This window comes from Crinia signifera, chromosome 7, assembly GCF_055691185.1.
Source record: "Crinia signifera chromosome 7, ASM5569118v1, whole genome shotgun sequence".
NCBI classification, from domain to species: domain Eukaryota; kingdom Metazoa; phylum Chordata; class Amphibia; order Anura; family Myobatrachidae; genus Crinia; species Crinia signifera.
In genome coordinates this window covers 139,895,730-139,911,719 of record NC_139223.1, presented here as the reverse complement: position 1 = coordinate 139,911,719, position 15,990 = coordinate 139,895,730, and the positions used below count along the sequence as shown (strand labels likewise).

At 43.2% G+C, this 15,990-nt stretch overlaps 1 protein-coding gene across 1 annotated transcript in view; it reads left to right on the top strand.

The window, feature by feature from the left end:
- Positions 1-2,255: 2,255 nt before the first annotated feature.
- SPOPL (speckle type BTB/POZ protein like) overlaps positions 2,256-15,990 on the top strand; it is a 38,653-nt gene continuing 24,918 nt past the window's right edge. Inside the window, exons 1-4 of the mRNA XM_083153874.1 lie at positions 2,256-2,644; positions 7,614-7,735; positions 7,855-8,006; positions 14,456-14,583. Of these exons, the coding sequence (XP_083010000.1) occupies positions 2,567-2,644; positions 7,614-7,735; positions 7,855-8,006; positions 14,456-14,583 (480 nt within the window). The 5' untranslated portion in view covers positions 2,256-2,566. The remainder of the gene's footprint in view (positions 2,645-7,613; positions 7,736-7,854; positions 8,007-14,455; positions 14,584-15,990) is intronic.

The window sequence follows — 15,990 nt, the reverse complement described above, 5'->3', positions numbered from 1 at the left end:
CTGGATTGGACAGGAACTGGAATAAGAGATTCCGAGAGTAGTCCCTAATTACCGGGATGGACTTGGAAGGATGAGAGCACTTGGAATTTGCAACCTGGAAAGACTCGACCACCAGCAGAGAGATATAGATAAAGGGTCCAATGGAGCACAACACTGCATATGTACTTCAGAAGACAATCTACTGGCAACTTCTCTCTGGGCCAGACAGGCTTTTTAGGCACCAATGCATTGGATCAGAAAAATCCTCTGACTGGCCATTGGCTACTGGTAGTCAGCTGATGGTCTCCAACATGGTGGCGCCGATTGTGCAAACAAAAACACAAATAGTTAGCAGTTAGTTTGTGCTTACTTTAGCAATGTTGAGTTCCCACAGGTGCACAGTCAGCCAGGAAAGTGATGACACAGCACATAGGGGGTTATTTTGGTTCACTCTTTCTGACAATTTCGTTCTTAGATGGACAAAACCATGTGCACTGCAGGGGGACAGATGTAACATGTGCAGAGAGAATTAGATTTGGGTGAGTTATTTTGTTTCCTTGCAGGGAAAATACTGACTGCTTTATTTTTACACTGCAATATAGATCTCACTTTGAAGTAAAACCCCACCCAAATCTAATTCTCTCTGCACAAGTAACATCTGCCCCACCTGCAGTGCACATGGTCTTGTCCATCTAAGAAGGAATATGTCAGAAAGAGTGAACCAAAATAACCCCCATAGTCTCACGCAGAAACATAGCTGCATCGATTTCAAAGCAAGGCTTCGAGAACTTAGAAAACTGTGGAACAAAATGTAAGAAATTGAACAGATATACATGAAATATGTCAGGTTTGTGACACACCCCGGATGATTTGGCCTCACTCCTGCATCCCACAGTAGTGAAGTGGGTAGAATGGGTTGATTAATATAGCAAATCCTGGTGTCCTCAGGGGGACCCTGCAAATATTATGTAAATCACTATTATTTTATTATTTTCAGTGGGGCAATTTCTCACTTTCACCACAAGCCTGAATCTCCTCTCTGAGTATATATATATATCAGCAGCGTAGCTACGTTTTGGGCGCCCCCCCCCCGCCGTTAGGGGGGGCGCCCCCCGCCGCCCATGCAAACCCCCCCCAATCCCCCGCAGCCTTACCTTTCGCGCTGGTCCCGGCGGCTCCGTTCTTCTGCTGAGAACCACCACAAAATGGCCGCCCCCATACAGCAGACAGTTTCTGTGGTGGTCCTCAGCAGAAGAACGGAGCCGCCGGGACCAGCGAAATAGGTAAGCCTGCGGGGGATTGGGGGGAGGTGTAACTATAGCACCGCAGCCCCCGGCGCCCCCATATGCACAGCGCCCCCCCCCCGTGGTGGCGGGGGCTGCGGTGCTATAGTTACACCACTGATATATATATATATATATAAATGTGTGTGTGTGTTTGTATATGCTTATGGTTTAACCCTACCCCTTTTTATTTTAATGTTTGTTTAGAATTGCATTTATTAGTGACTGTATACGCTAAACCACCTTTGTAGCACTAGTTTGCAACCATTATACAGTACTGTGCAAAACTTTAACCCTTTCAGGTCCAACGTCTAGTCAGGTTCAACAGTCTTAGCGCTAGTAGCAGACCCAGTAGTGAGTCATTTTAAAATAAGAACATTAACATCGTTCAACATTCAATGTAGACCATTTTTAAATAAAAAAAATAATATAAATTACAATTAATTTAAACCACTGTTTGAATTACAAAAAAAATCTGGACTGCAAGGGGTTAAAGGGGCATACATACCCAGTACGATTTTGGCTTTACTTTCCTTACAATTTTGACTATCTACTTAAGCTCATATGGAAAGTTAGCCAGAATTGCACAGTGTTGAAGTTTGCGATACAGATGCGTGGCCCTGCGAGGTCGGTATCGCATGTAAAAAATGACTATGCAGGCACAGTCTCTTTTTACTACAGTGTGATATCCCTGTGAATGGCAAAATATACTTGTGCAGTATGGGCTGCTTTCATTGTCACACTGCCCTGAACAATTCAGTAGAAATAACAGTACAGTTTTGCAATGCACATAGCAGCGCCTGTGGTATTTGCAGCAACATCAGCAGCTCACACAACTAGTTGGAGAGGAAACTCCTGCCAGAGACTGAGCTCAAAGCAAAAAAAAATAAAAAATCTAATCGAGCACTAACTGCGCATGCGCGATCGAGATCTCCGATTAACTCTCGCTTTCCCCAGCCCCGGACGCCTGCGCCGGGAAACTTCGCGAGATCCAGCTGCTGCTAGCGACGCGAGACTTTTTTTTTTCCTCTCCCAATTCCTCCTGGCGCATGCGCGGTGAGCTCGGCGAGTCCCTGAGAGGTGCCGGTACTCAGTTACCGTTGAGTACCGGCAGAATTACTGACAGATTACTGTAAAGTGGCTGATGAGGCGCCTGGAGGGACTATGTGAGAATATGGGAAGCCCCTGGTGGTGAATCTTAGTCTCCCATGGAACAATGGAGTGACAGCCCCCCAGGCTCTGTTTATAAAAGTGAGAAAAGCCCATATTGTCTGTGTTGAGGCTTCTTTTACATAGGGGCCACCATGTCTGGAGGTTCCACGCCGCCCCCCCCTGTAGAGATGTCCTGTGGACCTGTGGCAGAGAGCTGGTGTTATACCCAGGTAAACAAGATCTGTCTTTCCATTCCTAGCAGCCCCCCCCCCAGCATCTGTAATTCTCAGAAATGTGATGGGAGACCTCATCCAGAGCTTTCCTACTGTGCTCCATCACTCTGTCATCCAGGAGTGGTGTGCCTGGTAGAAGAACTACAAGTATCAGCATGCAATGCCAGCCAAGGTGCACTGGGACTTGTAGTTCTACTGTGGCCCAACAGCTGACAGCTCGCCTAGGTCTGCCCTGTAGTGTATATTTTCTCCTTTGGCTATTCATTTGTACAATACTAAAGTTCTGTAAAGTTTGCTGGTTCGTCCCGGGCCCCCGAGTGGGTATTCCCAAACTATACCATCTGGAATTACCCTTAAAGTGCCTGGGAAGTTACAGTATTTGTGTATGGTGATAGCAGTGAGCTTGCTTTACATTTAAATGTTGCAAACAGAGGTGCGCACTTTGTTGTGCTTAGTGTCAGATGAGCAATTTAACACTACGAATGCCACATAAAAACAAAGTATAAGCCTATGCAGATCTTATGTGTGTGCCACCTTATGCTTTGAGAGGCAATATAGGGGTGAGGTGGGGCCTGTAAGCATGCACAGAGTACCGTAAGGGTGTGTATGTGAAACTGCCAGCAGAGAGAGAAATATTTAAACCACCCAGATTGTTTTGGGGGTTACATTTTAAAAAACCCAGATAGTGGCAATGTTTTGGGGTTTGGTCACATGTCAGAGTGCTACTCTGGTATATTGCAGACCAATCACAAACTCTGTACCAGCGTAAATTAGCTTTATACACTTGCTTGGATGCTCGATGCCTTACCTGACTTATGTCCAAACTGTGGCCCTCCAGCTGTTGTGAAACTACACATCCTAGCATGCCTTGCCATAGTTTTAGCATTCTCTAGTAGCAAAACTGTGGCAAGGCATGATGGGACTTGTAGTTTCACAACAGCTGGAGGGCCATAGTTTGGATACGGCTTTGTACACACATTTAGCATCACAGTTAGCTCTATCCAGTGTATGTTGGACCCATTTACGATGCTTGTCAGAAAGATCTATTATTTTTATGTAAAAGTGGTTCCAATACTCGCTGAAGAACAGGAAACACCTAAAATAGTACAAGTTGAATTCCTTGGCAGGAATAATTGAGTCAAAACTGAACCTCTCATTTCTAGTCTAAACCATTCTCTGTAGTGACTTTGGCCTGCTGATTGCAGTGATAGGCCCTGCTTCATACCTGCATGCTATTCTGACATTTGAGCGATTATCCGTGCTCTGCACATGTGTGGTGACTGAATTAAGCTTACAGGCACATGGAAAATGTAGTTCCAAGTAATTGACAGAAGTTACTATTTTGTGGGGGGTAAATTATTATTTATTTATTAACAGTTTCTTATATAGCGCACAAATTACGCAGCGCTTTACAGAGCATAGTTATAATCAAAAACACATAACAAATTACAGTACAAGACAGTTTAGGACAAGTACATGGTTAATATGGATAGTTGCACCAGGGGACAGGACACTGAAGCAATTATCAGGGTGGCAGAGGTTTATATATTCTAAGAAAGGCACATAAGGAGAGAGGGCCCTGCTCGTGAGAGCTTACAGTGACGACAAAGGCATGGTCAGGCTGTTTTCATGCGCTCCTGTACACACTACACGCAATTCATGAACCATCAAATGATTTTTCCAGTTTGTGCAAATGTAAGTAAAGCCCAGTGCACATGGGGTGACCCGGCTTTTGGCTGAGCAACGTGCTGCAGCATGAACGCTCAACACACATCACAGTGCACCCGCTCAGCACACTGCAAAGCCTTTGGCTGAGCATTCATGCTGAGTGGGGCTTTGCCTATTTTTATAATAGGGAAAGCCCCGCGATCTAGGGAACGCCAGTGCAGGCACTGACTTTCCCTGCGGCCGATACAGACGCGCGGGGCCGCACATCACCATCGTTGTAGGGCATACACACGGAGCGTTCCTTGCTCCTTTTCGGTGTGTACACACGGTTACAATCGGCATGAGATTTTTACTATATAGTCAAAATCACATGCAGATCGCACAGGCTTTTTACCTTGCGATCCCGATGTGCGCTCTCGTGGCAGCACAAATCGAAACCCAGATAGACAGGGCAGCAATGACTATATAGTGCAAATCTAATTGTAAATAGCAAGAATTATATATAAAAGATTGTATAGCACTCAAATCTTAAGTCGAATAGCAAGGATATCTCGCCGTGTGTACACAGCATTAGTGTTCTAGTCAGATCACTTAGAAAAGGAGCTGAAATCACCTCATGTGTATGCCCCTTAACTCTTCTAAAACTTTGCAACAGAGACAGGCTGACCCAGACCTGTGCTGTCCCTCCCTTCAAACACCGGGGCATGCCTGCTTTTTTTTCCCCAGACAATTCCAGAAAATAGGCAGTTGCCAGCCCCATACGCCGACTTACAGTTAGTTAAATTGCGAGGGGTTTGCGATTGGATCCATTCATTGTTTTATTGCTATTTTGGTTCACGTTTGCGTGCTACAATCCATACACACGTGTAGTCATCGATAATTGCTCGATCTGCCAATTTACACTGGTGAATGTTTTTAGTGCAATGTGCTGTGCATTGTTTGTTTTTCTATATCGTATGTCGATTTTTGCTTTCACATGATTTTATTTAGACCTCTGCTAAAATAGAAAAGCTGTGGAAAGAAGGTTAGCGGTTCAAAGGACTGGTTAGGTTCGGATGACTTTGGTTTGTACATGTCATGCTGGAACTATTATTTAATACATTACTTTCTCTTCCTGATTCCTTCTGTGCATTGATATTTAAGGGCAGGACAAGCCCATGCTTCAGAGGCCACGGTCTATGTGATGCCTGCTTTCTGGGATGGCGCGTTGCATATGAATGTCAATTTGCTTTGGATGTTTTTTTTGGTTACGGTAGGTATAATATTTTCATGTGGCTGAATGGTTCAAAACTGCGGAACAGCTGAGAATTTGAGCATGTGAGAAGAAATAACCAGCCCAGGATTACCGAGCACTGAAATGCAGCCCTGCCGAACGTCCCCTGCACCCTTGGTACCATGTGATTCGCTAACACATCCCCACTCCACTAGCAGGAGAAATTATTCCATGGGCACCGACCATTGAAAGATTTCTCCTGCCAAGGAAATAAGTCAGTTTGAACTGACTTTTAGTTCCTACAGTGTCCGCCGAAGCGGGGCAGGCGCTGATGTCCTGTGATGTAAGCTATCGGCCCGCCTGTGTTTCTATTGGAACACCCAGTGTTTTCAATGGGACACCCATAAAACGCTGGCCATTCCCATGGTACAGTGCTGTTTCCGCTCCTGGACCTCCATCCCCGCAGCGAATGACCTGCCGAGTGTGTAACTTGCTGAAGCCATTCGGTGCTGGGGTCTGCACATTCACATAAACGCGAGTGTGTAGACCCCCAACCATCGGAACGTGGCCAAATTCGGCCTTGTGCGATCATTCCAGAATTAGGCCCAGAGTGTTGTCTTCCTGTCATACCATTAACGGCCCCAAACTGGTAAATCCCATTGGAAATCAGCCCCCTACCCCTTACAAAAAAAAAGGTGTCCCTCCTCCACGTGCTCCCTTGGCTTTGGGCTTGTGTTAAATAATTAAATAAATACTAATGGGCCCTACACACATGCCGATATTAAGGCATTTTCTGAGCAACTTTGCTTAGTTTGGAAAAGTCGCTTAGAAAATGCCCCTGCGTCTGTCGCTGGTCGCCAGTGTTCTCGCTCAGCATACATCGCTGACAGCTTGCACTGTATGTGGGCTGTCAGCGCTGTGTGCTGAGTGACAGCATTGCAGCAGTGCCTGACCTAGCATCGCTGGGAAGCGCTGCACACGTCGCTATGTGTATAGGGCCCATGACAAAAGTATTTCTATTTACTGGCTGCCTACAAGTCCCCACCAGTCTTATATATAATATAAAACACAGGGCATTCAGTCAGGTGGCTAAATGGACTGCACTATGTCACTTAAAGAAGTAAGCTGTAACTGTCTGATGTCTGGTGAATGCCCTGTGTTTAAATATTTATGGATGTGAACCACGCGATGGATGCATCTCTCCAGAGGTATCCGCAGAAGCACCCCAGCAGTTGGTGATTTATAATTGTGCACCAAATACTGTATATTTATTAAACAACTACTGTTCACAAAAGCTGTGATTTATATAAATAACTTATCCTGGTATAATGATGTAGCTGACAAAGCACAGTGGAAAAGAGACATAGTAAAATCATTACATGAACGATACCGGTCTGCATCACCTCATGGGTTACTCAGCTGGTTGATGGCGTAGCAAGTGATCTGATGCTGTGACCCAGTACATGGCAGTGGATCATACATGTGTGCAGCAGGCTTCTACTTATACCATACACCTCCTGCTGCATTACCATACCTGAGCTACAAAGTAAGCCACAGCAATGCTCATTCCAACCACATCTGAATCACCCTACCCAATGTATTAACTGGTGGCTTGAAACTGTCCAAACATGGTAAGAAATTTTAAACAATATAGCTTTTTTCGATCAATTGGAGCGACCAATCGTTTAAAAAGTTACCGTGTGTGGGCATGACCACAATCCAATGCACATACCTGCCGCTCATCTAGCTCACTGATCCCTTCAATATGCAGAAAGGTGACAACCTGACTTGGCATACATCGTTCAATGTGTAGTATATTTTTGGATTGTGGGAGGAAACCGGAGTACCCGGAGGAAACCCATGCAAGTATGGGAAGAATATACAAACTCTGCCATGGTGGGAATAGAACCCATGACCTCAGCGCTGTGAGGCAGTAATGCTAACTATTACACCGTCAGTACTGCACCTTTAACATAATAGTTTTATTCTACTGGCCTTTTACATTAATAGATATAACTTGTTTATATTAACTGAGGTTTAAACAAAATTGACAAAATGTATTCTATCTTTGGTTTATTTTCTCAGGTGAAAGTAGTGAAATTTTCATATATGTGGACCATAAATAACTTCAGTTTTTGTCGAGAAGAAATGGGCGAAGTTTTAAAAAGTTCAACATTTTCATCAGGGCCAAATGATAAAATGAAATGGTAAGTGTCTGTTTTGTTTTCTGCTGTTCTGTTTTCTGATGTTGGTAGAAAGTTATATGTCATACATGCCAATAAATCAAAATTGTATCTTTATTTTTTGTTCCCCTCTCCTTCCCCAGGTGCTTGAGAGTTAACCCAAAAGGACTTGACGATGAGAGCAAGGATTACCTGTCCTTATATTTGCTCCTGGTCAGCTGTCCGAAAAGTGAAGTTCGAGCGAAGTTTAAATTTTCTCTGTTAAATGCCAAAAGGGAAGAAACAAAAGCCATGGGTCAGTGATATATTTTCATATATTTCATTTCGAAAAAATACTTGGTTTGAACAGAGCTTAAAGAGTTTACTAAAAAAAAATGTTTACAGTCCCTTACTCCGAGTTCTTTCTAATTTAGTGATACTTTGCTCGAAAAATGTATTGTTTTTTGGTGCCTGGAAGTAATGGAAGCTATTCAATTGTATTGTCATTGGAAAAAGTTCTGCAAGAGCGTATTATTTCAGACCTATGCAAAATTTTTGGGTGCCCAGACTGCCATTTAAGCAGCACACCCCATACGTTTTAAAATTTTACCCCTCTACAACCCTAGCATTTGGCTGTGACATGCATGTTGAGTAGTGGATGCCTACAGCGCTCACAATTGAATGTTGACCATAGGGCTCCCTTTACTTATATGAGTCCACTAACATTTGTATTCTCCTTGCCTATTTGGGGGAAAGATAAAAAAGGTTCTTCAAACAGGTAGAGATGGCAGATGTCTCCTGATTGGCCACGACATGAGTCAACCAGTTGACGATTTCTACCAGTTTATTTATTTTTGTGGTTCTTATTTTTTTACTGAGAGAGCTACTGTATTAAGCTCCAAAATATTTCTTTATTTCAGATATCAACACTACAAATTGAATTCCACAGTAGATTTGTACATACATTTTCTATGTCCCTTCCACAACTTTAGGATAATGTATTAATGTAAAGTAAGAATACAGTCCTGTGAGGAACAATGACCTCTCTTTCTAGGCAGGAAACCACTAGTCCACACAGTGAATTTTTGCAAAGGTGCTCTGGTCTGATTCATCTTTGTATGCAAACCCGGTAGTTTGCCTACAAATATGATGTTTCGGGTCTGCACATGTGTAGAACGGGTTTTGCTATGCTGCACACATTCCCCTGTCAGCCGCAGCTGTGGCGTGAGTGGGGGTGGCGCACCCAGCACCGCTCTTCAAAATGTGGGCCCTGCCGCCCCTGTTTTGAACACATGATGGGTCCACGGTCTGGACACCATTGTACGGATCCTACAGTCAACCCGATTAAACTTCAGCAGTCTGGCTGGTGCCTGTAACCATTGTGAATTCCAGCGATACTCCGATACTAATGCTTACAGGAGGCGCCCGTCTCCTACATACACCTCCTGCTGCATTATCATTTTAAATAGGCAAAATTGGACAGCTGCTTCCTTGTGGCTGTTGAATTCCATACAAATATGAATCGTGCTTGATATGGTATTAGTAGTGGGATAGAAGTTGGAGGACACATCTAGGCAATGCCACCCCCCCCCCCCCCCCCCATATGTCACCCTGTGAATATACGCACCGCACTGCGAGTGGATTAAGCTTTTTGGATACACAAAATATTACATAACATCGCATATACATCCATTTGCAGGCTAGCCTGGGGGCCCAAAATCATTAGATGGTCTGCAGGTCTATAATGTTTTTTTAATTCCCAATCTAGCACTTTAAGCTATATTGGGAGAGAACACTGCACTTTGAAAGCATTTCTTAGAAGTCTGGGCAGCAATTCAAACCCCCTTCCCACACACACACCTATCCCCCATTCTTATAGGCACCTCTATAAAGATGCCCATACACTTGTCCGATTCGGGATGATTTCACCCAGTCCCGACGGATCGGGCTGAGAAATCTAATTGGATGTGTTTGACATACCCCTTGGGTCCGATGCGCGGTCCTGTGCGACCCCAGACACTCATTGCAGATACATCATAGTAGTGTATTGCCACCTTAAGTCTCCCATTGACACCACTACATATTGGAGGTCATTCTGGTCTGTTCGCACAGGAGAGTCATGTTTTGTTTGTAATAAACATTTACGAAATTATCGCCGGCCCCCGCCAGCTCCTGTCAGCAGCCTCCCCTGCTGGTCCCCACCAGCACTCCTAACCCCCCCCTAAACCCTGCCCAGCTGCTGAGAGACTGGGTCGCGCATGCTCGTGAGACGCACACGCATCCCAGTTTAATGGAGTCCCCGTCCGCCAGCGCTCGCCAGAGGGGACGTTCTTGCGGGCACCGGTTAAGGACAGCTCCATCTGTATGCGCATATGCAGGAGAGAGGGCCCTGCTCGTAAGAGCTTACATTCTAAAGGGAATGGTAAGACAGACAGGAGTGACACATAAGGGGTAGCAGTGAGGATAGACAATTAGGAGTAATGGCCAGATATGCTGCCCCCTCTACCATTCACCCTGGACAGCATCACTGTCCACATGACCCTAATCATGTAAGTATCAACTCAAGAAATATCTCTTCTTTTTCTAAATTTGTCTTTTTTATTTCTTTTTTGCTTACATATAAAAAAGATTATATAAAAACCTTTCGGTTTTGGCTGTGTTTCCGTCAAAAGCAGATGGATAAGCAGCTATTCCGTCAATCCACCTGGTTTTCAGGAGATTGGAACATTTCGAACTGCCAAAAATAAAACAGCCAGCGAATAGGTCGGAACCCCTTCCGATCTACTCATGTCGAAAACTGCTATCTTTTCAGCAAGACGGCAGTTTCGGCTGATTAAATATACCCCTATCGCTCTCATTTTTTTATTTCATTTTGAGACTTAAACAAGGTCCTGGATAATTTTTGTATCTAAGTGGTTTACCATTTGAAATCACTGAGATGTTTTGTTGTATTCACTAGTATTCTTTTATATAAACTAATTCTAAAAGTCCTAGTTGGCATAGTCTCTCTCATAGGAGAAGTGTTGCTGCATTACTATTGTTTGAGGGTATTGAATATGTACAAAAAACCCTGATCTTTGTTTGATTCTCACTGGTGTTATGTAATATTTTGTGTATCCAAAAAGCTTTGTATGCCTATTGTTCCTTTTACATTCAATGCTGCCTACGCTGTTTGCACAGTATACAGTTACCTCCAGTAAATGTTACACAGAGGTTATGCAGTATGAGGAGGGTCATTGCTATTATCTTACAGACCTAATTAGCTTTGCTGCATATACTGTAGCTTTGTTTATTATAGTTAATTGCAAATATTCTGGGTCTGCTGCAGAGTGTATCTTTTTGCACTGCACATGCTCTAGAACAAAGCATATGCAACTCTGGTATATGCAGAGTGGTACACAGCACATATGCCAGTCTGCGCTTCGGGTTCGCGTTGATATTGGGGGTGGCGTGGGGGTGCATTTAACATTGTAATCACCCATTAGGGTGCTTATACAATTAAAAATCGTATTGGGGGTGCATTTAACATTGTAAGCACCCATTAGGGTGCTTATACAATTAAAAATGGCATTGCATGTATCGCATGCGGCTATATGGCATAAGATGCCATAAGATGGAAATCTTGGGCGCCGTGCTAGGAAACAAGTACCGAAACTGGTAATAAATAAATATTTATTTCTTTATGATGATAACATGTATTTTGCATTGTTCTGCCACAGCTTTTTTTTTTAAATCATTAGTTAGAGCTGTACACCCATATATTTATGGACTCACCCTCCTCCCTATCCTGAACCCAGGCGTCGTCTTCTGTAGCTGTCCTATGGGCATATGAGTAGATATGCCCATGGTGACGTTTGAAGTTAATATGGTGTATTGCCAATAAGGGGGTGATTCTGAGGTGCATTTTCATCATCAGCATCTTTATGGTAATGCTGTGGGTAATGGGCACCCTACAGAAACATGCAGTACTGCCGATAGCACCATCAGACATTGCGGACTCTGCGGCTGAACATGGCCGCTGGTGTCAGTGCAGTCGCTGACCCTGACGCACTTGCAACACTACCCCAGTTACCACCAGAAACACACCATCAGAATCTAAATTGCTTGCGTCTCATTTCAATTTACATCACTATGCAATAATCATTGCGACACGTTTGTTTGTTATTTATAACCAGTTCTTTATATAGCGCGCACACACACATTCTGCAAAGCTTTATAGAGAATATTATGAACATTCACATCAGTCCCTGCCCCAGTGGAGCTTACACTCTATATTCCCTACCACATGTACACGCACACAGACATTCTAGGGTTAATTTTGTTGGGATCCAATTAATTTACCAGTATATTTTTGGGTTGTGGGGGGAAACCGGAGTACCCGGAGGAAACCCACGCAAGCACGGGGAGAATTTACAAACTCAGCACTGTAAGGGCCATGGTGGGAATCAAACCCATGACCTCAGCGCTGTGAGGCAGTAATGCTAACCATTACACCATCAGAGGGAAACTTGTGCCCGATGGTTTACCTCAATCTACCTCTGAATCACTTCCTAATTTTAAATAGTGTTAAGGATATACTGTACTCCTCTTTGGTTAAAATTTGAGGAGCACTGTATTTCTTCTCTGCCTAAAAACTGCGCGACACACCTGGGTAACAACTGTATCTCCTTTTTAGATTGCCTACTGTCATTTGTATTAATGGTTTTGTATTTTTACATATGTACGTCTGTGTTATGCATGTTTTATAATCTAGTCATGTGGCTCTGCTTGTCTCCACCTTACCTGTTCATTCACTGAAAGAACCTGAAAATCGTTCAACACTACTTTTATGTATTTGTTTTGTTTTTACTCTGATATTTTGTTGCTGCATTTTCTCTCTGCCGCCTGCTCTCCCCTATCCAGTTTGTCTGGCTGCTTGTATAATCAATCATCAGCTGAGTATGACAGGCCTATGGATATATATGCCTCAGGAAACTTAGAGATTTCTGTTTACACTGATTTGCTTTTTATAGTATTAATAGTAATTTCCAAAAGCAGCACAAATAAGTGTCATTATCTATGTTCTATTCCAAAACTTTAACAGTTACACAATTTAGCATAAAGAACACCTCATTTGCCATGCTTTTAATGCGTGCTACTAGTAGATTACATGGGATTATAAAAGAGCATTTATAGGCATTTTACAAATGCCTCTCTTCTGTTTTATGCAGTTTCTATCTGCTAGCTTTTGCCTGAAAAGCACATTAAAATAAAAGGAATGGTTTTATTATGAGGTTCTTCCCACAGTTGACTTCTAAACTGTTAATGCTGCTTTTAAAAATTTAGCAGGTTTCCTAATCTATTTCTGATTCTCTAATCCAGGCATGTCCAACCTGTGGTCCTCCAGCTGTTGTAAAACTACAGGTCCCATCATGCCTTGCCGCAGTTTTGCTATTAGGGAATGTAAGGCATTCCTATGGCAAGGCATGCTGGAATGTGTAGTTTCATAACAGCTGGAGGGCCGCAGGTTAGATACGCATGGTCTAACCTGTATAGTAAGGATAAACCCAACTCACCCCAAGGATGTAGAATTTAGATAGTGATGGCCAGTCCCACCTATTTGTAAGTATTTCAGATATGTTTTGTAACAATGGAATATTTTGTTACGGGGAAGGGTGTACAGAAAGCATTAGCAAAATGCCTGTAAAGTGTATTTTATGTTTGATGCAAAATTCCAGTGCGAATGAGCCCAGCGGATAATCTTGTGTGCCACATTGTGCCTCCCAAATAGTGTCAGAGCCCTGTTCTCCTGCACTACGACTACAGAACTGACTAGGAGGCTAGATATGATATGTAGAAATAATAAGAGCCATTCAGTTTAAATGACTTTAAAGAAAATACTATATCATGTCTGTGCTTTTAAATATGAATTGTTCATGACAACACTGCTACTATCCTTCATTGTTTACTGCTTTCCAGGTCAAATCCAGTAGTTATATTTTTCTTTAGTTAAGTAATAACTGTGACAGTTGACAATTCTAACCATGCAGATAAATGAAGTGGAAACAAGATATTTGCTAATGAATTCCTATCTCTATCTATCTCTATCTATCTATCTTATTTTCTAACCTCTGCAAGTGGCCGTCACTCAGGAACCAAATTGACAATTGTATTGTCTTGATAAAGGTCATAATAGGTCAAAATGTTACACAACTATCCTCTGTCAGTGCTTGATTTGTAAGAAAGTCCCCGAAACTGTTGTGCTAAATAAATTGCTTTCCATGCAAACTCCCAGAGTGCCATGCTGTGGGATTTTATATAAAGATAGAACAGCAGTGGTGCGGCACTCCAGAGGTTAAATAATGACACAATTCGGGATTAGTCAGCAATGTTTCAGTTAATTAAACTTTTTTTAAAGTGTACAACAAATAGACAATACAATAACATACCTTTATAGTGAAGCACACCAGAAGTGAATGCGGCTCTCCGCAGCGGGACTGCCCACCCGCTCGGCAGTGTCGCTACAGAGATGACGTCATCGTGCCGCAGCGTGTGATTCGTCAGTGCACCGTTACCATAGTTACACAATAGCATCTGTGCAGCAGTAAAAAAAGAGACATGTAATTTCAAAAATATAAATAAAGCACTCCACTAGCTTACAGTGCCGCAAACTAATCCTAAATGAATTGGCCGCAATGACGGCATTTTATAGTATTAAATATGCCTTTTATTGTTTGTTTCTGAGTGCCTCTTTTGTATCTAATTTGTTTTCTATACCTTAAACAGAGAGTCAGCGAGCTTACCGGTTTGTGCAAGGCAAAGACTGGGGCTTTAAGAAGTTTATCCGACGGGATTTTTTACTTGACGAAGCAAATGGTCTTTTACCAGATGATAAACTTACGCTGTTCTGTGAGGTGGGTGAAGTTTTGTTTTGCCGCTCTGCTATTAAATGTTCTGTGAGGTGGGTGAAGTTTTGTTTTGCCGCTCTGCTATTAAATGATCTGCAGTTTGGTTCTTGCTGATACTACTCAGTTTAAACAGTTAGCTTTCCTTGTAACTTTTCAATGTCATTATAATGAAATAATTAAGATGTTGTGTTTCACAAATATTAAGCATAAATGTTATTTCATTACTTGATATACCCACACGACTATGGGCTTGATGGGACATTAAGGATGGTGCAATTGGTGCAGTGTGCCGCTCAGGGACATGTCCATCCAGTTTGTAGTTTTGTCACACACATCATGGTGATAAGCAGCAATGTCTTGTACACCATACTATGCCGAATTGCCAGCAATGTACACTGTGTTGTTACCACTACTCCTCCCCACTGGACAGGATGTCTCTCTGTACCATGGGAGGTCTGGCAAGATAACTAATTAACTACAGTTAATTGTACAGTTTATAATCCTTGTAACAAAGAACCTCTGACCTGAGATTTTGCCAGAGCTACCCGTGTTCTGGTTTGGTGTGAAAGGGTCATCCTGGGTAGCGTGTTCCAAGACTTCAGCCCTGATCATGGCCAGGGTCAAACACGCAAGCGACCCAGATAACATTCGGACTGATAGCTACAATACGAGTTTCCTTGCTAAGCTGCTGTTTGGCTGTGTCTTCTGTCCATAGGCGAATCTAGAATTATGGTAATGGGTGGTCCCAGATGTAGACATAACAGCAGGGGAACCTTTGCGCGGGGTAGCAAAAAGGGGGCGTGGCCTCATGGGAGGGAGGCGTGGCATCACAAAAAGGGGTGTGGTATTACACTTTAGACCATACACAGTAATGCCCATTACACATTTTAGCAAACTCCGTAATACCCATTACACATAAAGCCACACGCCGTAATTTAATTACACATAAGGCCACACACCATAATGCCCATTACACATTGTGCCACACATCATGATGCCCATTGCATACTATATAACAAACCATAATGCCCATTACATATTTGCCACATAAGTGCTGCTTACCTACGTGCTCATTGCTAGGGGGTTTTTACTTGATGGCACCATAGTACCCATTACACATGATGCCGCACACCATAGTACCCATTACACATGATGCCGCACACCATAGTACCCATTACACATGATGCCGCACACCATAGTACCCATTACACATGATGCCGCACATGATTAAAGGGGGGGCGGGCTGAGGTGAAAGCGTGGAGAAGAATTGGAACGGAAACTGCAGGGGTGACAGTCACTGACAGCTGGGCAGAGAGCAGGGGGCTGCCCGGCTATATTCAGAGCATTGCAGGTCACGGCTGTTTGAAATAATACCCCTTTTACAATAGAAAATGCAGGGATTTTCCCGGGAAT